The 23,688-nt window shown below is 46.7% G+C and overlaps 1 protein-coding gene across 3 annotated transcripts in view; it reads left to right on the forward strand.

Moving 5' to 3' along the window:
* Nucleotides 1–23,688, forward strand: part of LOC140385384 (uncharacterized) — a 101,846-nt gene that overhangs the window by 18,265 nt on the left and 59,893 nt on the right. For all 3 annotated transcript variants that reach the window (XM_072467498.1, XM_072467497.1, XM_072467496.1), the window contains 4 exons: nt 697–792; nt 989–1,067; nt 7,367–7,481; nt 17,030–17,214. In XM_072467498.1, the coding sequence (XP_072323599.1) occupies nt 1,050–1,067; nt 7,367–7,481; nt 17,030–17,214 (318 nt within the window). In that variant the 5' untranslated portion in view covers nt 697–792; nt 989–1,049. The remainder of the gene's footprint in view (nt 1–696; nt 793–988; nt 1,068–7,366; nt 7,482–17,029; nt 17,215–23,688) is intronic.

Here is a 23,688-nt window from a genome sequence, read left to right on the forward strand (position 1 = left end):
CCCTGCAGCAAACAGCCTAAAACGAAAGTAAAAAGCTGACAGACAGCCCAGCTCCACCCACTCTCTGACATCACTGCAGTAATAAACACCCATTTCTTAAAGGTACTCTCACATGACACAATAAATGGAATTTCTAATGTCCAAGTTCTATATCTCACAGTATTCAGTTCATTCAGTAAATTGTTTTGGGGTTTATATTATAGTTTTTATTTGAATGCGTCTGCCTCTCTGCAAAGCTTTAGCTTGAACCTGTTATTTCAGCCACTGAAAAAAGGAAAAAGTATCTCAGGAGGTGAGCCCAGTTTATTAGTGCTGGAACTTTGTCCGAAAACAGATAGGAGTACAGTAGACCTGACTGCACATTTTGACTTGCTCTTTGTGTGGTATAGTAAGTAATACACCATTCTTGGTTCCCTCATTCACAACTACACTTCTCTCATATATGTGATGAGTTCCAACTGGTTCCACTGGTTCCAACAAAGATACTTGACTCCAATATCAAAATAATGGGGATCCAGCAAAAAAAAGGAAAAAGTATCTCAGGAGGTGAGCCCAGTTTATTAGTGCTGGAACTTTGTCCGAAAACAGATAGGAGTACAGTAGACCTGACTGCACATTTTGACTTGCTCTTTGTGTGGTATAGTAAGTAATACACCATTCTTGGTTCCCTCATTCACAACTACACTTCTCTCATAGAACATGGGCATCAGAACCATTGTCTTCAATTGAAACTGAGTATATAAAGAACCTTCAGCAGCAAGTTTGTCTATTGGAACTAGAAACCAGTTTCCTATATCCTTTAAAAAAAAATATTTTATTATGTAACAGTTCAGTAGATATTGCACAGATCTCTTGTTTTATTACTGACAACAAAGATTGCATATAAATTATTCTCTTTTGATACACTTGTGACGATACAATTGCAGATAGTAAACTCTTGTCTCAATACTATCTGCAAAGGGTATGTTCCTTGACTATAAATATTAACACGGGAGCAGGCTAAGAAAGCTGCAAGCATTCCACCAAAAATTACATACGAGGCTGAGCAGATGGTGAGAGAAATGAAGGTAGTTACAATTGTACTTATTATTTCACAATTTTTATTTCAACTATGTTCAAAATATGAAAAACAGTTTAATGCATTTAGTGTCAATTGTACCTTCTGGTGTTTTTTTTAACTTTCACATCACATATATGCTGTTTCCTTATTGTATAAAAGCTTTCATTTTCTACTTTCTTCCTGTTTGTACTGAAGGCAATGACTCATTGCAGTCTGGTTCTGCTAGTGCCAGCAGCTTTCGAGGATTGTTTTTGTCTAACAGGTAGCTGTTTAATTAGGAGAAGCGTCTCCGCCAATTCCAATCTGAATGTTGCGCAAAGGAACATGCCGGGATTAGTGGAGAACAATTGGAATTGAGAATCTTTTTTTTTTTACTCCCTCCTCCATCCCAAGATTGCAAAAATCAATTGTAGTACCCTCACTGACATTCTGGTTCAGATAGCACAGACAAAACAGTGAACCAGGGACTTGTCTCTAAGCAGTAGATTTTCCCACTGAACTATTAGAGTCATAGAGTTTCACAGCATGGAAAAGAGACCCTTCAGACCATCATGTCCGTGCCAGCCATCAAGCACCTATCCACTCTAATCCCATTTTCCAGCACCTCGTCCGTAACCTTATATGCTATGGCATTTCTAGTGTTCATCTTAAACGTTGTGAGGGTTCCTGCCTCTACGACTCTTTCAGGCAGTGAGTTCCAGATTCCAACCACACTCTGGGTGAAAACATTTTTCCTCACATCCCCTCTAAACCTCCTGCCCCTTATCTTAAATCTATGCCCCTTGATTATTGACCCCTCTGCTAAGAACAAAAGTACCTTCCTATCCACCCTATCTATGTCGCTCATAATTTTATCACCTCAATCAGGTGCCCCTCAGTCTTCTCTGCCTCAAGGAAAACGACCCCAATCTATCCAGTCTCTGTTAATAGCTGAAATGCTCCAGCCCAGGCAACATCCTGGTGAATCTCCTCTGCACCCTGTCTGGCGACCATAACTGCCCATAGTTCTCCAGCTATGGCCTAACCAGCATTTTATACATCCCCATCATAACCTCCTGCTCTTATATTTTATCCCTTGGCTAATTAAGGCATACATCCCATATGCTGCCTTAACCACCGTATCTACCTGCTCTCTTCAGAGATCTATGGACATGCACACCTAGGTGCCTCTGACCCTCTGTACTTCAAAATACCTGAAAAGAGTGAAGGCTGACGCTATGCCACATGGCATCCTCGTGTACTGAAATAGGCCCATGTGTGTACTTATCGTGGCAAACCTCGAGGACTCTTCTTCCAATTCCAATTGCGGCTGAGGTTTAATTTGGAGTAGGTAAGGCCTCCCGCCGGCTTGGGCATAGAGGTCTTCAACCTTGGGTATCGGGTATCTATCTACCTGGGCAGCCTGTTTGATGGTTAATTTGTAGTCCCCATAGATCCTTAAGGATCGATCCGGCTTGAGGATGGGGACTATGGGAGTTGCCCACTCGGAAAACTGAACCAGTCTAATCGCTTGAGCTCATCCTCTGATGCAGGGCAGAGGAAACTGGCCTGGGACTAAAAAACATGGGTGTCGAATCTGGATTGACATAAATTTTGGCTTTCACACTTTTGATCTGGCCAACTCGCTGTGGAAAGTACCCTTGTATCTTTGCAGAACATCTTGAAGGGCACTGCTGGAAATTATTTTTTTTTCCAGCCAATTGTTTGATTTGCTGTAACCAGTCCCTTCCCATTAGGCTGAATCTGTGCTTTGCCACGACAACCAGAGACTGATGGGCCTCTTGCTTTTTGTAAGCCACAGGTGTGTTTGTGGCACCAAGGATTTTCAAGGTTTCTCCAGTTTAAATGGAAAGCCTGGTTGTGGTGCTGCTCAAATTTAAAGCTTGAGCTCCATCATGAATATACTTGAAGGTCTGTTCTCCCACAACTGTCACTGAGGCTCCGGTGTTGACTTTCATATAAGAGTTTACCATTCACACTTGGGATGATTTCAATGGGGACTGTTTTGCTTACCTAGAATACTTCCAAATGGTGCATTGCATGCTCCTACTCAGCGCACCTCTCCACTTTGTTGAGTGGTATTGTGGACTGCTGCAGCTATTGTTTTTTTTCATGTGTTTGACTATGGCCTCTACAATTACAAAAGAAACACACAAACTCTCAACAATGGCAAGTCTCTGGGAATGCCCCCCCCCCCCCCCCCCCCCCACCCACCCAAACACAGTGATCGCAATCCACCTCTTTCTTCGGTTGACGTCCTGTTTGTTTTCTGGTCCTCTGACTCTGATCAAATCCCAAGGACTGTGTCTGGTTCTCTGTTGATCCTGCCGCACACCTCGCAGCCATACTACCCCATTCTTGATTGTCTTCCCCTCCAGCCATGCTTTGGAGCTCAGTGGCGTGCTTTCCGGCACACTTTATGAGCTCTTGATTGCTTTTTCCAACAAAATGGTTGTTTCAGCCAGGAGTTTTTTTGGGTGTTGAGATTATGGATTCCACAAACTAAAAGTTTGTGCAGCATGTTGCTAAGTGCGACTCCGAACACGCAGTACTCAGCAAGATGATGAAGCCTTGCTATGAAAGCTGAGATGGACGCTTCAGGGTCCCTGACAGAAGGATTGAATTGATACCGCTGTAATGTTTTTTGATTGGGCTGATGTGAACAAAGAACATTAGACTTTGTTTTATTAACATAGTTATTTATTTTTAAAAAACAAGTTAAGAGTGCCCAATTCATTTTTTCCAATTAAGGGGCAATTTAGCATGGCCAATCCACCTACCCTGCACATCTTTTGGGTTGTGGGGACAAACACGGGGAGAATGTGCAAACTCCACATTGACAGTGACCCAGAGCCAGGATCGAACCTGGGACCTCGGCACTGTGAGACCGCAGTGCTAACCACTGCGCCACCATGCTGCCCTAACAAAGCTATTTATTACTAACACCGCATTAACTAATAACTAAAATGTCTAAGATGAATACAGTTGGAAATAAACATCTATCACTAACTTACACTAAGATACAACAGAGCTACTTTAAACCGCGACTGCTATCGACTCCTGACAAACACCTTCTGAAGCAGCACGTGGTGCATCCCAGGTCCTGGGACTCCGTACTCGCCCCACCTGCTGGTCGGATGGTAGAACTAAAGCAGTAAAACATATAACTTATAATACACATGCAAATCATGGATCATAGAATTTACAGTGATGATGAACTATTCATATTATGTACAGATGATAGCCTACCTATCATCACAACCGCTGGAGGGTGATCAAGCATTTGGTGTTAAAATGTTCCTTGACCAACTTGGCCTTTGAGTTGGTTCTGGGGACATGAGGTTCCTTTATCAAAAAAGTTTAGCAATAATAGGCATAGGCATTTTCACTCCAGTTTTGACCTCCCCCCCCCCCCCCCCCCCCCCCCCCCCCCCCAAACCCCCGTGGTTCGCCTTTCCTTCCTCTTAGATTTAGCCCCCCCCCCCCCCCCCCCACCCCTCTCCCTCCCGGTCTGTCTCTCCCTCTCATGCTTTGGCTACTTTCCCCTGGTTCTTGGCAACCTGGCTTTTCTTCTGCTTGTTTGTTGGCCACAAACAGGTCCTGGAACAATTGGGTGAATGGCTCCCACGTTTTGTGGAAGCCGTCATCTGACCCTCGGATGGCGAATTTGATTTTCTCCATTTGGAGAGATTCCGAGAGGTCGGACAGCCAGTCTGCAGCTTTGGGTGGTGCTCATTGGCGCAGTGGTAGCACTGCAGTCTCACGGCGCCGAGATCCCAGGTTGATCCCGGCTCTGGGTCACTGTCCGTGTGGAGTTTGCACGTTCTCCCCGTGTTTGTGTGGGTTTTGCCCCCACAACCCAAAGATGTGCAAGGTAGGTAGATTGAACATGCTAAATTGCCCCTTAATTGGAAAAATGAATTGGGTACTCTAAATTTATTTTTAAAAAAGCTTTGGGTGGTGCTGCTGACCGCCAGCCGAACAGGATTCTACGTCGGGCGATCAGGGGCGCAAAGGCAAGGGCATCTGCCCTCCTCCCCAGGAATAGACCTGGCTGGTCGGAAACCCCGAAGGCCGCCACTTTCGGGCATGGCTCCACCCTCACCCCCACCACTTTGGACATTGCCTCGAAGAAGGCTGTCCAGTACTCCACAAGTCTGGGGCAAGACCAGAACATGTGGGCGTGGTTGGCCGGGCCTCCTTGGCACCGTTCACATCTATCCTCCACCTCCGGGAAGAACCTACTCATACGGGTTCTTGTAAGTGGGCTCTATGTACCACTTTTAGTTGTGTCAGGCTGAGCCTTGCGTACGTGGAGGTGGACTTGACCCGATGCAGTGCTTCGCTCCAGAGTCCCCACCCTATTTCGATCCCCAGCTGCTCCTCCCATTTCATTCATGTTGCGTCCAGTACGGTGTCGGCCACTTCTACCAGTTTGTCATACATGTTGCTACAGTTTCCTTTCTCTAGTATGCTTGCGTCCAGTAACTCTTCCTGTAATGTCTGTCGTGGCGGTTGTGGGTATGTCTTTGTCTCCTTTCGTAGGACGTTTTTGAGTTGCTGATACCTTTGCTCGTTCCCCCTGGCTAGCTGGAATTTCTCTTGTCAGTTTGTCCATTGATGCGATCCTGCCGTCCGTGTATAGGTCCCTAACTGTCAGTGTCCCTCCATCCTGTCCCCACCTTTTGAAGGTGGTGTCAGTCAGCGCTGGTGTGAACCTATGGTTGTTGCAGATGGGAACTTTGTCTGACATTTTGGTCAGGCCAAATTGTTGCCGTAGTTGGTTCCAGGACTAGAGGGTGTGACCACCGGGCTGCTGGAGTGTTTTTTGGGTGGGGATTGGAGTGCTGCCGGGGCGAGGGCCCGGAGGGAGATCCCACTGCAGGAGACCTCCTCCGCGTGCACCCATTCGGCTTCTGGCTCCTTGATCCATCCCCTTATTCCTCGGCCGTTGCCGCCCAGTGATAGAATCGTAGGTTTGGGAGGGCGAGCCCCCCCCGGGATGTTTGTTGCCTTGGGGATGTAGATCGGGATGGATCTGACTAGGAAGAGGTACCTGGCCAGCACGTTCATTTTGATCGTCTGGACTCTCCCCGTGAGGGAGAGTGGGAGTGCATTCCATCTTTGCAGGTCCTTTTTTACTTCCTCTGTCAGACTGGTGAGGTTCCATTTGTGGATCCCTTTCCAGTCATGGGCTATTTGGATCCCCAGGTAGCGGAATTTTTGTTGGGCTTGTTTAAACGGCAGTCCCGTTAGTTAGTGCTGCCCCACGTACTTGTGGGTGTTCCGGAAAGATCTCGCTTTTGCTCATGTTGAGTTTGTAGCCCGAGAAGGTGCCAAACTCTTTCAGGAGCGCGATGATTCCGTCCATGCCGCTTTGTGGGTCCGAAATGTAGAGGAGCAAGTCATCTGCATTGAGTGAGACTCTGCTCTCTGCTGCCCCTTTGGATTCCCCTCCAGCTTTTTGTTGCTCTGAACGCAATTGCTAGTGGCTCGATCTAGAGCAAACAGCATCGGGGACAGTGGTCATCCTTGTCTGGTGCCCCTGTGCAGCTGGAACTATCGGGAGTTGGTGTTGTTTGTCCGTACGCTCGCCATGGGAGTGTTGTATAGGAGTTTTACCCAGGAGGTGAATCCTGTCCCAAGCCCGAACTGCTCCAGTACCTCTGATGTATTTGCATTCGACTCTGTCGAAGGCCTTTTCAATAAAAAAAAAAAATATTTTAAAGCTATTTAGGGAACTGTTGTAGGTCTCAAAACAATCGGAAATCATTGTTTGTAAGATCTGAGAAAATATTTAATGTATTTGGGCCTTGTACTTTGCAGAGCTCTCAGTAAGCTTAGTAAACCATATGCCTAAAACAAAATTCAGTAAGCTGAACTCAGTGTAGTCTTTTACCCTTCCAGATGACCTGTCCTTATTGTGCTTCAGTTTACAATTGCTAAATTAATTCTGACTATGTTATGCGGAGGATATTTGCATACTGCAAACTGAGTTGAGATGATCCAAAATAATATTCTCCTTTTGACCTTTTTGATTCCTGAAGGAGCTCCTTTTCAATTTCCAAAATGCATATATTTCCTCATATGTTCTTGGCAAAAGAAATTCCTACAAGAAGCTAATGATTAATGTTAGAAAGAAAGGAGAACTGTGGAAGTGGTGAGATTTAAAAAAAAAAAAGCAGTTGCAGTATTCTAAGGCTTGATTTTAAAAGTATACACTTTAAAAAAATTTTGATTTCTTTTTCATTCTGAAAATGTACTGGAGTTCTCAAAATCCTTGTGAATTGTGTGTGACCTTTGTAGGAGCTGCAAGCTGAAATCAAATTTATCCAGTTCGAAATTAAAAAGAGAGATGCCAGAATTGCAGTGTCACTGTCCGAGAAGGAACTTTTCAGTAGAAACCTTAATTTGGCGCAAGGTGACAGCTATTCAATCATACAATTTTTAAATATCTTGAATACGTGGTATAAACTGCATTACACCTGCCGATACAGTGTGGTAAGTATGATACAGGTAAGACTAATCAGATCATGTATGAATACAGATGAGAGGGACCATTTAGCCCAACTTAGTTTATTTACCTAGAAAGACCTTCTGTTCACTAATGTTTCTGGAATTATTTCAGGATTTTCATCTCCACTATTCCTTCCAGAGTTTACTTCCATATATTGATCACCTTGTGCAAAGACAAAGTACCAGATATCTTGCCTGATAGGTGTCACCTCTAAGTTCTGGAATCATTCTAGTATTTTTTGGACTCTCTTTTTTCTTTATACAAGAAAGAGGCCAGAATTGTTCACAGTGCTCCAAGTGTTGTCCAACCAAGATTCTATACAAATTTAACAAATCCTTCCTGCTTTATAATTCTGTCCCTCTAAAAATAAACCCCAATGCCTCATTAGTTTTTTAATGGCCTTATTAACCTGCATTGCTACTTTTGATGATCTGTATATTTGTACCCCCGCTTTGTTCCTGTACCCCATTTAAATGTTTTAAAGGTGTTTGTAGCCTCCTTTTCAGGATTAATGTATGCTGAAGCAACGTGTTCAAAACGTTCAGGAATTTATTCTGTTGAAAGGGTAAAAACAGATCCTAAGTGGGTGCTGCACTAATAAGACTTGGCTGTTTGAAAGCCTGGTATTTGGCCTGCAGTTTTGGATCAAATTGATGAATATCCATATTTAAACTTGCCTGCAGGCACTGAAACATGATTTGCACTCGAGCATGATTAGGAGCAATTTTCGTAGAATGGTTATATGCTGCTTGCATTCCCATTTCCACAAAGTGTGGAATGCACTGGCTGGTGCACAATTGTTGTTTCAGGGTGTCTCCGGAATTGAGGAAGGGGGCACACAGGATCCGGAGGTTCTGGAGGCCCTGGTGGAGGAGGTCCAGAAGAAAAGGAATGTGCTCTACCAGCGCAGTACACCAAATCCTCCTGTCTCTTTCCTGCAGCAGCTGGTGCTGTTCTGCCTGGCCTCGTGTCCCCTTCTCTTCTTTAGACCAAGTTAGACTCTTAGAAATACCTATGACCAAGCAGTAAAGTAAAGTAGTTCAGCACTCACTCTCTTTAAATTAAGTCCTCAGAGAATTTCTGGGAAAAAATGTTGATAGAATGGTGGTGAATTTGTAACTAGAAAATCTGATGTGTGTTAAAAGTACTCTTCAACGAATAGCAGTAAGTGAACAGTGAAAGTCGAGCCTGCTTTTATGGAGCACGCAAAATCCTCAGAAACAGCTTGTTTACTTGTGTTCAGCTGGTCGCTATTAGAAGAGATTGTTAATTGAAACGCTAGCCATCAAAATTCCATGCAACGTCTTTAATAAGCAGGCAACTTAATTGTCAGTCGCAATTGTAACGATCCTCAGGCAGCTGGGTTGCAGACGCTTCAACTACTTTACCATGATTGCTTCTTGATGTAGTTCAAGGCCTATCTTGGCCAAATTAGAGGCCTTCTCCGTACCTAGGCAACTGGGGAAAGTAACCCCTTCTTGAAAAGTAAAATAACTTATTTACATTCATAAGGGAAGAGGCATGTACAATAGGTTTCATGGGTCACCTTTTGGGATTTTCAATCTTTTTCTCTTTATAAAGGATTTGCAATTGAGTTATGTTTAAGTGTTGTGCTTTTAAAAAAAGTAGTGGTTTGGGTTTTTGCTCCTAGGCTGCGAGTGCCGAGTTGGGACAATTCCCGGCTGTGCAAACCCAAACTGGAAAAGGTTTCCCGGAACTTCTGATTTTTGGTCCGGAGGGAGCAGGTGAAAATTGGGTGTCATAGTGGGCTAGATTGGAGGTCGCCTGGGTTCTTCGGCACTTTGTCAAAGATATCATAAAGTTAAGGAAACAAACAACAGCCATCCACCCACAACTCTCACAACCCCATACCACTCCAGACTCCCCATACCCCATCGATGTCAACCCATGCTACCTCTTGCCACTCCACCCATCCCCATGGCCCCACATATCCTCCATGCCAACCTATGCACGCCTCCACCTTTCTCCCCATAGCCCTTCATTTCCTTTTTCCAGTTTATGCAAATACATGCCCCCCAGACACTACCCTTTTCCCTTACACCCTCCATACCAATTCATCCAATGTCTACAATGGGCAGACCTCCGAACCTATGCTGAGATTAAATAAAATTTGGTCTCTTGATGAATTTGCTATTTAAAAAAAACACTCCCATTGATAAAAACCCTACTCAGTATATTTAACTTCATTTAACCCCATATGAAAATAAGCATTTGTGATTCGCCTTTCTTACCTCTTAGTTTAGCTGTCCCCCCCCACTCCCCTCTCCCGGTCTATCTCTCTCTCTCTCATGCTTTGGCGACTTTCCCCTGATCCTTGGCTACCTGGCTATTCTTCCGCTTGTTCATTGGCCACAAACAGGTCCCGGAACAATTGCGTGAATGGCTCCCACGTTCTGTGGAAGCAGTCGTCTGACCCTCGGATGGTGAATTTGATTTTCTCCATTTGGAGAGATTCCGAGAGGTCGGACAGCCAGTCTGCAGCTTTGGGTGATGCTGCTGACCGCCAGCCGAACAGGATTCTACAGCGGGCGATCAGGGAGGCAAAGGCAAGGGCGTCTGCCCTCCTCCCCAGGAATAGATCTGGCTGGTCCGAAACCCCGAAGACCGCCACTTTCGGGCATGGCTCCATCCTCATCCCCATCACTTTGGACATTGCCTTAAAGAACCTACTCATACAGGTTCTTGTTAAGTGGGCTCTATGTATCACTTTTGGCTGCGTCAGGCTGAGCCTTGTGCACGTGGAGGTGGAGTTGACCCTATGCAGTGCTTCGCTCCAGAGTCCCCACTCTATCTCAATCCCCAGGTCCTCCTCCCATTTCTTTCTTGTTGCGTCCAGTACAGTGTAGGTCATACATGTCACTACAGTTTTCTTTATCTAGCATGCTTGCGTCCAGTAGTTCTTCCAATAGTGTCTGTCGTGGCGGTTGTGGATACGTCCTTGTCTCCTTTCGTAGGATGTTTTTCAGCTGTAGATACCTTAGCTTGTTCCCCCGGCTAGCTAGAATTTCTCTGTCAGTTCGTCCAGTGTTGCGATCCTGCCGTCCGTGTATAGGTCCCTGACTGTCAGCGTCCCTCCGTCCTGCCCCCACCTTTTGAAGGTGGCGTCAGTCAGTGCTGGTGTGAACCTATGGTTGTTGCAGATGGGAGCTTGTCCGACATTTTGGTCAGGCCAAATTGCTGCCGTAGTTGGTTCCAGGATTGGAGGGTGGCTATCACCACCGGGCTGCTGGGGTGTTTTTTGGGTGGGGATGGGAGTGCTGCCATGGCGAGGGCATGGAGGGAGGTCGCCTTGCAGGAGGCCTCTTCCGCGCGCACCCACTCGGCTTCTGGCTCCTTGATCCATCCCCTTATTCGCTCGGCCGTCGCCGCCCAGTGATAGAATTGTAGGTTTGGGAGGGCTAACCCCCCCCTGGACTTTGTTTTTTTCTAGGACCTTCTTTGGGATCCTAGCATTCCCCCCCCCCATACGAACGCCATGATTAGTTTGTCCAGCGCTTTGAAAAAGGCCTTGGGGATGTAGATCGGGATGGATCTGAATAGGGAGAGGTACCTGGGCAGTACGTTCATTTTGATCTTTTGGACTCTCCCCGCGAGGGAGAGTGGGAGTGCGTTCCATCTTTGCAGGTCCTTTTTTACTTCCTCCGTCAGGCTGGTGAGGTTCCATTTGTGGATCCCTTTCCAGTCATGGGCTATTTGGATCCCCAGGTAGCGGAATTTGTGTCGGGCTTGTTTAAACGGCAGTCCCTTTAGTGCTAAACCCCTACTTGTGGGTGTACTGGGAAGGTTTCGCTTTTGCTCATGTTGAGTTTGTAGCCCGAGAAGGCGCCAAATTCTTTCAGGAGCGCGATGATTCCGTCCATGCTGCTCTGTGGGTCCAAAATGTAGAGGAGCAGGTCATCTGCATAGAGTGAGACTCTGAGCTCTCTGCCTCCCCTTCGGATCCCCCTCCAGCTTTTTGCTGCTCTGAGCAAAAGGACAGTGGGCCTCCTTGTCTGATGCCCCTGTACAGCTGGAAGTATCGGGAGTTGGTATTGTTGGTCCGTACGCTCGCCATGGGAGCGTTGTATAGGAGCTTTACTCAGGAGGTGAACCCTGTCCCAAACCTGAACCGCTCCAGTACCTCTGAGGTATTTCCATTCGACTCTGTCGAAGGCCTTTTTTGCATCTAGGGAGACGATCACCTCTGGTGTTCTCTCCCCGGAGGGGGTCATTATCACGTTCAGCAAGCGCCTGATGTTCGAGGTAAGCTGTCTACCTTTGACAAAGCCTGTCTGGTCCTCTGCGACCACCTCAGGTACACAGTCTTCTAGCCTTTTGGCTAGGATTTTGGCCAGTATTTTGGCATTTCCATTCAGCAGTGAGATGGGTCTGTATGACCCACATTCTGTTGGGTCTTTGTCTTTCTTAAGTATCAGCGGGATTGAGGTCTGTGCTAGCGTGGGTGGCAGTGTGCCCCTAGCTAGTGAGTCTGTGAACATCTCCCGCTGGGCCAGAGCTGTCGCAAAATTTTTGTAGAAGTCCGCCGGGAACCCATCTGGTACCCGGCGCCTTCCCCGACTGCATGGAGCTAATGCTGTCCATGATCTCCCAGTGCTAGTGGTGCTTCCAAGCCCCGTTTTCTGCCCTCCCCCACGACTGGAAAGTCCAGTCCATCAAGGAACCGTTTCTTACCGGACTTCCCCCATTGGGGGCTCTGATGTACAAGGTGTACAGCCCTTGGAAGAAGGCCTTGAAGGTTTTGTTGATCTTTTCTGGTTCTGTTTCTAACTTGCCTCTGGTATCCCTGATTTGTGCAATTTCTCTGGTGGCTGCCTGCTTTCTCAGCTGGTGTGCCAACAGGCGGCTGGCTTTGTCTCCGTGTTCGTATAGGGTCTCACGTGCCTGGCAGAGTTGGTGCACTGCTTTCCTTGTGGAGAGCAGGTCAAAGTTCCTTTGTAGCTCTTTCCTGTCCGCCAGGAGCTCTACGGTCAGGGCCTCGGTGTATTTACGGTCTACCTCCAGTATGGTGTCAACCAGCTGCTGCCTAGCTGCCCTTTCCTCCCTATCTTTTTGCGCTTTGAAAGCGATGATTTCCCCTCTTAGTACGGCCTTTAGTGCTTCCCAGAACATGGAGGGTGAGACCTCCCCATTCTGGTTGTTCTCCGTGTACTCTGCTATGGCCTGCAATATCCTTTCGTTGAAGGCCTTGTCAGCTAGTAGGGCAACGTCCAACCTCCATGTGGGGTGTTGGGCCCTGCCTGTCACCAGCCTCGCGTCTATGTAGTGTGGAGCGTGGTCTGATATCACAATTGCGGAATATTCCACTTTGTCTATCCCCGGAAGCACCGTTTTCCCCACCACAAAGAAGTCAATTCTGGTGTATACGTTGTGTACTGGGGAGAAGAAGGAGAATTCCTTCTCCCCTGGGTGGGTGAACCTCCAGGGGCCCACCGCTCCCATCTGCTCCATAAAGTGACTGAGTTCCCTTGCCATGCTTGGGGTTTTCCCCATTTTGGGGTTTGATCTGTCTGTCTTTGGATCCTGTACACCGTTGAAGTCGATGCGTTGCTATGTCAGGGATTTCTGCCATGGTCTTCTTGATGAAGCTCGTGTCGTCCCAGTTGGGTGCGTACACGTTAACTAGTACTACCGGTGCCCCAGTCAGGGCCCCGCTGACCATGACGTACCGTCCTCCCGGGTCCGTAACCGTCTTTGTCGCCCTAAACATCGTCCTCTTGCCGATCAGTATCGCCACCCCCCTGGCCCTTGTCCCATAGCAGGAATGGTAGGTTTGTCCTACCCAGCCCTTTCTTACTCGCAGTCGGTCCTGCTCTCTCAGGTGTGTCTCTTGGAGGAAGACTATGTCGGCCCTCATATTTCTTAGGTGGGTGAGGACTCTGGATCTCTTCACTGGGCCATTGAGTCCCCTTGCGTTCCAGGTGACTATCCTGGTGGGGGCTTCTGCCCCCTCGTTCCTGTGGGATTAACCATATTTACCTGATGGAAGCGCCCCTGCCCTCCGGGGTTTCCCTTTGTTAGGGAGCCGTCCAGGATGGCCGCTGCCACTGCTCTCTCCATGCAGTCAGGTCCCTGCGCTCCGGGGTTTCCCTTTGTCCTGGGGGCACACGACATGGCCACCCACTGTGCGTCCGCCACACGGGTAGTCCCCTGCACTCTGGGATCTCCCTTCGCCCAGAGACCGTACTGGGTGGGTGCTTGCAGCGATTCCTTGTTTTGAGCCCTTGGTTGTAGCACTTTGTAGCCCTATTCCTTTTCTAGACTTGTTTGTCCCTCCTTCCCTGTGTCCCTCCTCCCCGGTCTCTCCCTCCCTGTGCCCCCCCACCCCCCCCCCCCCGTCTCTCCCTTTCCCCCCTCTCCCGTATACCCCTCCTTTGTCCCTCTTTCCCATGTTCGTATCCCCGTTTGCTCTCCCGCCTCTGTTGAATGGTTCCCCCCCCCACCCCCTGCCTGGCGCCTTCCCCCCCTGTTGGGGGGGCACTGCGGCCCTGCTTTGTTGCATGCCCCCGGCGCTAGCTTTCCTGCTCGTGCGGTGGCCCCCCTCTCGGGAGTTACTGTCTCGCTTCTCCCCTACCCGGCCTCTGCGGATTTCTGCCCGCTCTTCCCCTATCCTACCCTGCACTCCTCTTGCTTGCTCTCCCTTCTCCGCTACTCTCGTTCCCTCGTGCTGGTGCCTGATCTCCCACCTGAAGCAGTCCCTCGGGCAGTGGTTTGCTCTTTGTTCAGGGTGCACTCGGCGTGGTGGGGGGCCCTGGTATTGCCTCACCCCTCCCCTCCCACCCCATCGGCGTGTTGTTGCCCCTTGCCAGGGGCCCCTCGTTTCTATCCTCGTTGCCAGTTTGCCAGCCCGTGTTCCTCGACAAACTTGTTTGCTTCGGCAGGGGCTGTAAAGAAGTATTCTCTTTCTTGGTATGTGACCCAGAGTTTTGCTGGGTACAGCATACCAAAATGCACGTTGCTCTTGTGAAGAGCTGCTTCCGCCAATCCACCTATCCTGCACATCTTGGGTTTGTGGGGGTGAAACCCACGCAGACACGGGGAGAACGTGCAAACTCCACACGGACAGTGATCCAGGGCCGGGATTCGAACTCAGCTCCTCAGCGGCGTAGGCAGCAATGCTAACCACTGTGCCACCGTGCTGCCCCTGTCAGTCAGATTCTTAAACAGGGTGTGGCGGTTGGAAATGGGCAAAAGGCCTCGAAAGGTAAGTTTTAATTATTTTTGTGGGGCCAATAGGAATAGGGTTGCTTATCTGGTCCCACAAAAGTAACCTGGATTTCTGTTGTTCCATTAGATAATATAAATGGGTGGCTACTAGTTGCATAAGCAGCAGGAATATTCAGTGGCCAAACAGCCCTGAGATTTTATTTTTTAAATCCGCCCACTCCTGTCAACAGAACACAGAAGCAGTAAACATTCTTTCAGAGCCAGTTAATTCTGCACTTCGGCCATTGAAAACCAATTAGCTGAGCTTGTGCTTGTGAATGTTTACCAGGATATTGCAATGAATAGCAGGAAAGTTATTACTTAACTTGCAACACATACCAGTGCTTGTTCATGGTGCTCCAAAGGTTTTGTCTGACAACACTATTTTGTATTTTAGTTATGGTTTACTTCAAATGTTTGATTAATAGAAGTCAACTGTTTCTATTTGAATCTTACTGTGAAATGCTTATTTGAAAAGTAGACTCAAGCAGTTTTTTTTGTTTGGCAAGCTCATACAAAATCCTTTCAAAAGTATTCTAGATTCTGCACAAGTATTGTACTAGAATAATTACCATCATTGCAGTAAAGCTCTTCTGTGGTAATAAATAAATGTAAACTTCATGACAATAGGCAACACGCCTCAGCGTAATATTTCAAATGTACAATGAGTAATTAAGATTAGCATTTTCCCCCCAAAACATACTCTCCAACTTAATTAACAATTTTCATTATCCCTCAAACCATAATTTTCTTGGCCTTTCAATCTGGACAAAAGAGACACTATAGGCTATCTTTTTCTGCAATACTAGGAAATAGGGGCAGGAGTAGGCCTTTCGGTCTCTTGAGCCTTCTTGCCAGTCATCTACTAGATCATGGCTAATCTTTCACCTCAACACCATTTTCCCACACTAACCTCTTATCCCTTGATACCTTTAACACCTAGAGAATATGTGTTTACATTATTGTTGTGTTCTGAATTGAAATATATACTGAAAATATAGTTTTATTATTTCTAAACCGAAGTGGGGAAAAAGGTGGCATTTTTTCATGTCCAATATCTCTTACTTCCCATGCTACAAAAGCCTTATTAATCTATGTTAGTTGGCATTGTTATGAAGCCCACTGATGTTATCTGCGAGGGTAGCGGTTTGCGGGGGTGCATAGTTTGTCTTGTTTTGATGTGGGGAGACAAGTGAAACCCCAGTGAGAATCAGCAGCTCAGTCGTCGTGTAACAATTATTGAAGATTATTTATTAAAATAAAGACAAATACATGCGAACAGGACTACTATATGACAATTAGGCTATATGAATTATTACACACACAGTTTATGTAGAAAGTACCCCTTATTCCAAAATATATCTACGATCCATGAACTCCTTAAGACTACCCCATTTCACCAAACACCATTCAAAGTAAATAAATGTATAAGTTACACCAGTCAAGTTTGGAAAACGTTTTTCCTGGTCCAGTGAAGATATTTAAACTGCCTTTACAAAGGCTTTCTGCACTGCCTTGGTTCTAAGACTTCAAGGCAGTTACATATAAAACCTAGCCTCCGGCTGCTAGCTGGAAAACTGGCTTTTAGGCTACCAACTGGAAAACTGGCTTGTCTGCTTTCTCAGCTTGCTGGGTGGCAACTGGCCTCTCTTGCCTCTGAGGGTCTGTCCAATTATACCTTTGTTTTTCTTTGATTATGCCTTCAGTGTATTTGGCTGTCTAGCGTATCAACTTCCTTTTCCCTAGGCATTAACATATGTATACTTCATAGATTTTCCCAATCATCTATGCAAACTGTTTCTACTCATAAGCCATCAATATCCGATTCTTTTAAAAATAAATTTGGAGTACCCAATTCATTTTTTCCAATTAAGGGGCAATTGGCGTGGCCAATCCACCTAGCCTGCACATCTTTGGGTTGTGGGGGCGAAACCCTCGCAAACACGGGGAGAATGTGCAAATTCCACACGGACAGTGACCCAGTGCCGGGATCGAACCTGGGACCTCGGCGCCATGAAATATCCGATTCTTTACTAAGCTGCCTTCTAATCTCATTATTGGGAGAGACGCATCTCATCTGGCCTTTTGAATACTGGCTTTTGAATGATGGAAGCGCCCCTGCTACCTGTTGCTGGACATTGTCTTGTTAAATTTGTTTTACTTCTGTTGCATGAGCGCATTCATGACAACACTGAAGTACATAAAGACTAAAAATATAATTCTAACAGGTGCTCACTCCAGTGAAAAGAAATTACTGATAGAGGAACTGCTTCAAATGAAGAAACTGAAGGAAATTGCCAACCGGGATATGGCTTACAAGGAGTCTGAACTAGTGAAGATCAAACAAGCGCTGGCGAAGACTACTGCTGCAGTAACAGATGGAGGACGTCAAATCTGGTTGCTAGAAAGGCAGGCATGTTTGACTGGAATTATGGCATCTTTATTCATGATATTATTGGTTTTTTTAATGCACTATAGATTGAAAATGACCCAGAATCCCATTTATGTAATTATTTATTGCATATTTTTAAAAAAGGATGGTATTATTATCAGAACTTTTAATTCATGGGATGTGGGCGTCGCTGGCTGAGCCAGCCAGTATTATTGCTCTGAGTGGCTTGCTAGGCCATTTTAGAGGGCATTTAATTAACAGTCAACCATGTTGCTGTGGGCTTGGAGTCACATGTAGGCTAGGTAGGTAAGGATGGCAGGCTTCCTTCCCTCCAGGCTAGGCTTTTTCAAAGTGGGGGTCGCGACCCGTGGGTGGGTCGTGGGCAGATGTAAAAAGGGTTGCGGCGCACCCTGAAATTAACTTAGGTATCCCAACTACTGGGAAAGATCAGGATGGCAAACAGAAAATGTTCCACGAAAGTGGCTTTTGTGAGGGGAGATACGGGAGAATGCATGGCCCAGGAGTGAGAAACAGAATGGACTGGCTGGCTGACAGACATCCCAACAGCAAACCACACTGTTAGCTGTAATTTGGAACCATCATGTGGACAAAACTGAAGCCAGGTAATGGGCCATCGGGTCGTCACCAATCAATCCGACTTTTCACTAAACTGAAATCTTTCAATCAACTAAACTTAAATTGAGTAGCTTTTCAGGTTCCCCCACCAAGAGACTCCGTTCCCATTTGTTAGAGAAGCTAGCACAAACCCCCAGCCTGCAAGCCCTCCACTTACATACTCTCTCTCTCTCCATCCTCTCGTTGGAAAGAGCTTTTGGGAACCAATCACCAGGGCCGGGATTCTCTAAAAACGCGGCTAAGTGTTGACGCCGGCATAAACACCGTCGCGCACAGCGGGCCGGCGAGGAAGAAGGTAGGCCCCCCCCAGATCGCTTGCGCCCACCGATGGGTGGTCCCCGATCGCGGGCCTGGCTGTCGTGGAGGCCTCCCCACACGATCGCCCCGCCCCACACCAGGACGGCCACCGCAGCTGCGGCGCCGAATCATACGTGAACCATGACGGAGGGAACTCGGCCGATCAACTGCTGAGAATCGCCGTGGGGGCCTCTTTCAACGGCCCCCAACCGGCGCTGTGTCAACTGCGCACGCCCGACTGCTGCCGATTCTCCGGTCGCCGGAGAATGGCGTCCCGGCATCGGACCCGATCGTGGTTCTGAGGCCCCATTTCGGCGCGGAGGCTCGGATAATCCCGGCCCAGATTGGAGATTTTACGCATCCATTCAAAATGTGTGTGGGACACCAGCTTTGGAGAAAACTGTCTTTCTTTCTGGGTCTGTGTGTCGATCCTCACCCCCAGCAAAACTTGAATTCTGAATTGAAAGATTTAAACTATTATAGGGACCAGATTAAACCTGGCACAGAACAATCACACTAGGACGCTTTCACAACAGCTACAGAAGGAAAGTCCTCAGAATTTTATGGAAACTCGCTGCCTATGTCTGCACTGCCTTCCCAAAAATCATCATGCATTGCAAATGAAAAAAAATTGATACCAATCCCAAAAGCGCTTTTCCAAGTTTAAACCCGTATGTCACAGTTAAATTTACAGGAATGTTCTGGATTCATCTTCCACAATCATTTATTAGCATACTGTATCTTCTTCTGCAAGATTATCTTTAAGATTGAGGGCTATTAAACCTAAATTTCTGGAGTCTTTCCTCTGTGTTAGTCATGGCTCAGTGGGTAATGCTCTTGTCTCTACAACAGAGGTTGTGGGTTCACTTCCACATCTAGGCTAAGTGTAGTACTGCAGGGATGCTGCTCTGCTAGAAATGCCATTTTCTAGTTACCATGTTACATGGAGGCTCTGCCTTTCATGTGGATGTAAAAGATTCTTTGGGACTACATTGAATAACATTTATCCTTCAATCAACAGCACAAAAACAGATTATTTGGTCCTTATCACATTGCTGTTTGTGGGAGTTTGCTGTGAATAAACTGACATTACAGTGACTGTACTTCATTGGTTGCAAACTACCATATGCTCATGTAGTTTTGAAGGTGCTAGAAAAATGTAAATCTTGTTTTTTTTTCATAATTCAAACATTGACATCAACCTCCTGGCTCTCCTCTGCACTTTGAATATATTTCTACTTTCATAGAGTCATATAGTTTTACAACACGGAACACAGAAAGAGGCCCTTTGGTCCATCATGTCTGTGCCAGCCATCAAGTGGGTCCTGAAAGTCAGCCAGTTGGCAAAAGTGGATCCCGGGACAAAAAGTTTGAAAAACACTGCTCTAGGCCATTAGTGAACCAGATGGATTTTTATGACAATCGACAATGGTTTCATTGGACATTATTGGACTTTTAATTCCAAGTTTTTAATGAATTCAAATTTCACCATCTGCTATGGTGGGATTCCAACCCAGGTCCCCAGAGCTTTAACCTGGGTCTCTATATTACTAGTGCACTGACGATACCACTATGCCACCACCACCCCAGTGGGCCATTGGAACATTGATTAAATGGTAACATAACACTATCAACAACAGAAACCATATGCAATAAACATACAAATAAAATTAATAATTCAACTTAAATGGTCCAGACAAGATGGTGATAATTAATATATATGCATTCTTCAAATTGATTTTAAGTTCAGGCTGAAGCAGTGTGTGCAGTTATGGTCACCTCATTATAGAAACTGTACTCGGATGGTGCAGAGGCGATTCACCAGGATGTTGCCTGGGATGGAGCATTTGAGTTTAGAAGAGAGGCTGGATAGGTTCATAGAACACAGAACATACATACCGTGCAGAAGAAGGCCATTTGGCCCATCGAGTCTGCACTGATCCATTTAAGCCCTCACCTCCACCCTATCCCCATAACCCAATAACCCCTCCTCACCTTTTTTCGTGGACACTAAGGGCAATTTATCATGGCCAATCCACCTAACCTGCATGTCTTTGGACTGTGGGAGGAAACCGGAGCACCCGGAGGAAACCCACGCAGATACGGGGAGAACGTGAGGATTCCGCACAGACAGTGACCCAGCAGGGAATCGAACCTGGGACCCTGGCGCTGCGAAGCCACAGTGCTAGCCACGTGTGCTGCCCTGTGCTACCGTGTTGCCCTTCGAGTTCGAGTTGTTTTCTTTAGAGCAGAGAAGGCTCAGGGGGACCTGATTGGGGTGGATACAATTTTGAGGGGTATGGGCAGAATGGATAGGAAGCAGCTGTTCCCCTCAGTTGAAAGGTCAATAATGAGGGGGCATAATTTTAAAATGGAAGGGCAGAAGGTTTAGAGGAGATTTGAGGGAAAGCTTTTTCACCCAGAGGATGGTGGGAATCTGGAATGTACTGCCTGGTAGGGTAGTAGAGGTGGGAAAGCTCATAAGCTCGAGGATGAGCATTTGAAACGTCATAACATTCAAACCTGTGGGCCAAGTGCTGGAAATGAGAGTAGTGTAGATTTAGTGTAGTTTTGTCGGTGCAGACTCAATGGGCCAAAGGGCCTCTTCTGTACTGTGAGACTCTTTAACTGATCAGCCGTAATGAGAATATTGCATGTGAAGTTTCAAGTTACAATAAACGTGTCGTGCTGAAAGGAGATTTTTGGATGCTTAAGTATTCATGTCTGTTGCCATCCTTTCGGTATGCACTGAAAATAGCCGACATTCGTATCTTATTTCGATCATTAGCCATTAAAGTGTTTTATAGTTATCTAACAAAATAATTTTAAGTGACAATTCAAGACACCCATTCTTTATAAAAGAAAAGGTGTTTAATTTGAGAGAGCTTCTGACCATGCAGGATGGCCTGTGGTTTGCTGAAGAAGAAAAGAGAAACACAATGGGTGGGATTCTCCTGTTTGCAGACTAAGTGTTCCTGACAGTGGGAAAACCAGAGTGATTTCTGCTGGCGCGGGAAGCGACGCTCTAGCACATAGACTTCTTTTACTAGGATTGGGCACTTTGTGCGATTCCATAGTACATTGTAAATTTTTTAAAAGAGGATCGGGGTCTTGGCTGGACCTGGGAGGAGTGGGGCCTAATCTCTCTGACAGGTCCGGTACGGTAGCACAGTGGTTAGCATGTTGCTTCACAGCGCCAGAGACCCGGGTTCGACAATGGGTCACTGTCTGTGTGGAGTCTGCACGTTCTCCCCGTGTCTGTGTGGGTTTCCTCCGGGCGCTCTGGTTTCCTCCCACAAGTCCCAAAAGGCGTGGTTGTTAAATGAATTGGATGTTCTGAATTTTCCCTCCGTGTACCCGAACAGGCGCCAGAGTGTGGCGACTAGGGGATTTTCACAATAACTTCATTGCAGTGTTAATGTAAACCTACTTGTGACACTAATAAAAATTACATTATTGTATTATATTAGGTCCTACTCCTCCGAGATCGGGTGGCTATTTTTAAAAGGCACCTCAATCTCACAGTACTGTTGTGATTTCCCCCCCACCCCCACTCCTCCCTGGAGTGCTGGCAGGGCTCCCGCAGGTACCACTTCTTCACCCCCCCGCCCCCCCCCCCCCCTGTTGTTTATAAATAGCTCTACAGGAGTCTGTTAACTGTGAAGAACTGCTGTTTTCCCAACCGCAGTTTTTTTTAAAGAGGCTGTTCTGAGAACCTGGAAGCTCTTAAGGTAATCCTTCCTTTGATTGTGCCTGCATTGGCTACATTCAGTTGAATGTAACCAATACAGTTGAAAGCTTTTAGGCATCGAGGCATGCACACATTCCCGTAACAGCCTCCCCGAACAGGTGCCGGAATGTGGCGACTAGGGGCTTTTCACAGTAACTTCATTGAAGCCTACTTGTGACAATAAGCGATTTTCATTTCATTTTCATTTTTCATTTTTCATTTTTCATTTTCATTTCATTTCATTTCATTTTCATTTCATTTCACACAGGCTTGAAAGCTTTAAAGGGAAATGAAATTGACAATGAAAGAACCATTTCAATGGTTTCCACCGCATTAAGTCCCTATCAACAGGGGTACGGATGGCTGCTGCAACCCGTGTCAATGACCGGTTTATGCAGCCTCTGACCTGACCTTCACAGTGGGGCCCACTGTGGGTGTCCTCATTGGGTAGGCCATGTGTTATCCCATCATAGGGTGACACGTGGTTGTGCAGTGGAGAGTGTCACAGTGTCCCACCAATCGCCCCCATGCTTAGAGGCTTGTGTATGGTCCAGTCCTACAGATGGGGTTGAGTGAGGAGTGGGGGGGTGGGGGGGCATCTGCTGGGAACCTAGCTGCAGTGTGATGTGGGTGCTGGGTGTGATACATATATTGTGACAACCTGTTCGGGGCAGGATGGATGGGGGAGCTGGGGTGCGGTGGGCGAACAGGGCTTGGAGACAGCTGGTGGCCCTGTGGAATGGGCTTTCTGATAGTGTCTCTGGTGAGACCTCTGCCCTGAGAAGGGCAGTGTGCCAGGGAGGGTGCAAGAAACACAGTGCCTGTTTCCTATTTTTGGGATGAACTGTGCTATTCCCCTGCTTCTCCTCAAGTGGGGCTGCGCTTCTGAGGAGTGCACTGATGGAGCTTCCAAATTACCAGAGGCTCTTAAACATTTCCAGGACACAGTGAGCAGTCAGCAGTGTGAGCAGCCAGCTTGTAATTTGTACCAAATGGTTGCTTTTGAAACCTTTACTGCAGCAATGGCTGCTTGTGCCCTGCCACCCTGATCCTGAGGGGGACACCCGAATCCACTGATATGCCAGCAAGACGCTCCCCGCTACACCTCCCCGGTCCTGGCAGCCACCCCCAGCAAGTTTTGCAATTTAAAAAAAACTTTTCTTATCTTCTCTCTCTCCCTTGGCAGCCATGGCGCCCAGTCCCTGCTTGTAAATACCTGTAGTAAACCGTGCCTGCATGACTTATTCCAGAAGGGTGAAGGCGTGGAACAAACTGGGTCGATCCCAATAATGAAATGTAAATGCATGCAAATGCCGTTTTTGCATGCCAGTGCGTAGATCCCGTTTGCGCCACCAGCGTAGGAGCATAGTGGTCAGTTCGGCACCAGGCACAAATCTTGATTTCGCCCGGACGCCTGATTGCGATCCGCGTTGCCAGCATCATGGGGTGGAGACTCCAGGCCATTGTTTTTCATGTGAGAAAATGTAGAATTTTTTCAGTGGGTGAGCTTTAATATTATAAATTAGGACCACTATCGTCCTATTCAATTATTTGTCATGATTAATTGTTTTCAAAATTTATAAAAATAACCGGGACAAGATCTCATTTCTCAAATATTGTGAAAATTGTCTCATCTGCTTTTGGTGGTCTGGATTGACTGAGACCTGGGAGGAACTGTCGGCCTTTGGTGGTATATGAAAACAATTTTAACATCAACAATAACTTGTATTTTTATAACACCTTTAATATAATTAAGCACTTCCAAGGTGCTTCGTAGGAGCATTATAAAACAAAATTTGCCACCGAGGGGCTTGAGATTTTCCAAAAATCTG

The sequence above is a fragment of the Scyliorhinus torazame genome, chromosome 11, assembly GCF_047496885.1.
Source record: "Scyliorhinus torazame isolate Kashiwa2021f chromosome 11, sScyTor2.1, whole genome shotgun sequence".
Taxonomy (NCBI): Eukaryota; Metazoa; Chordata; class Chondrichthyes; order Carcharhiniformes; family Scyliorhinidae; genus Scyliorhinus; species Scyliorhinus torazame.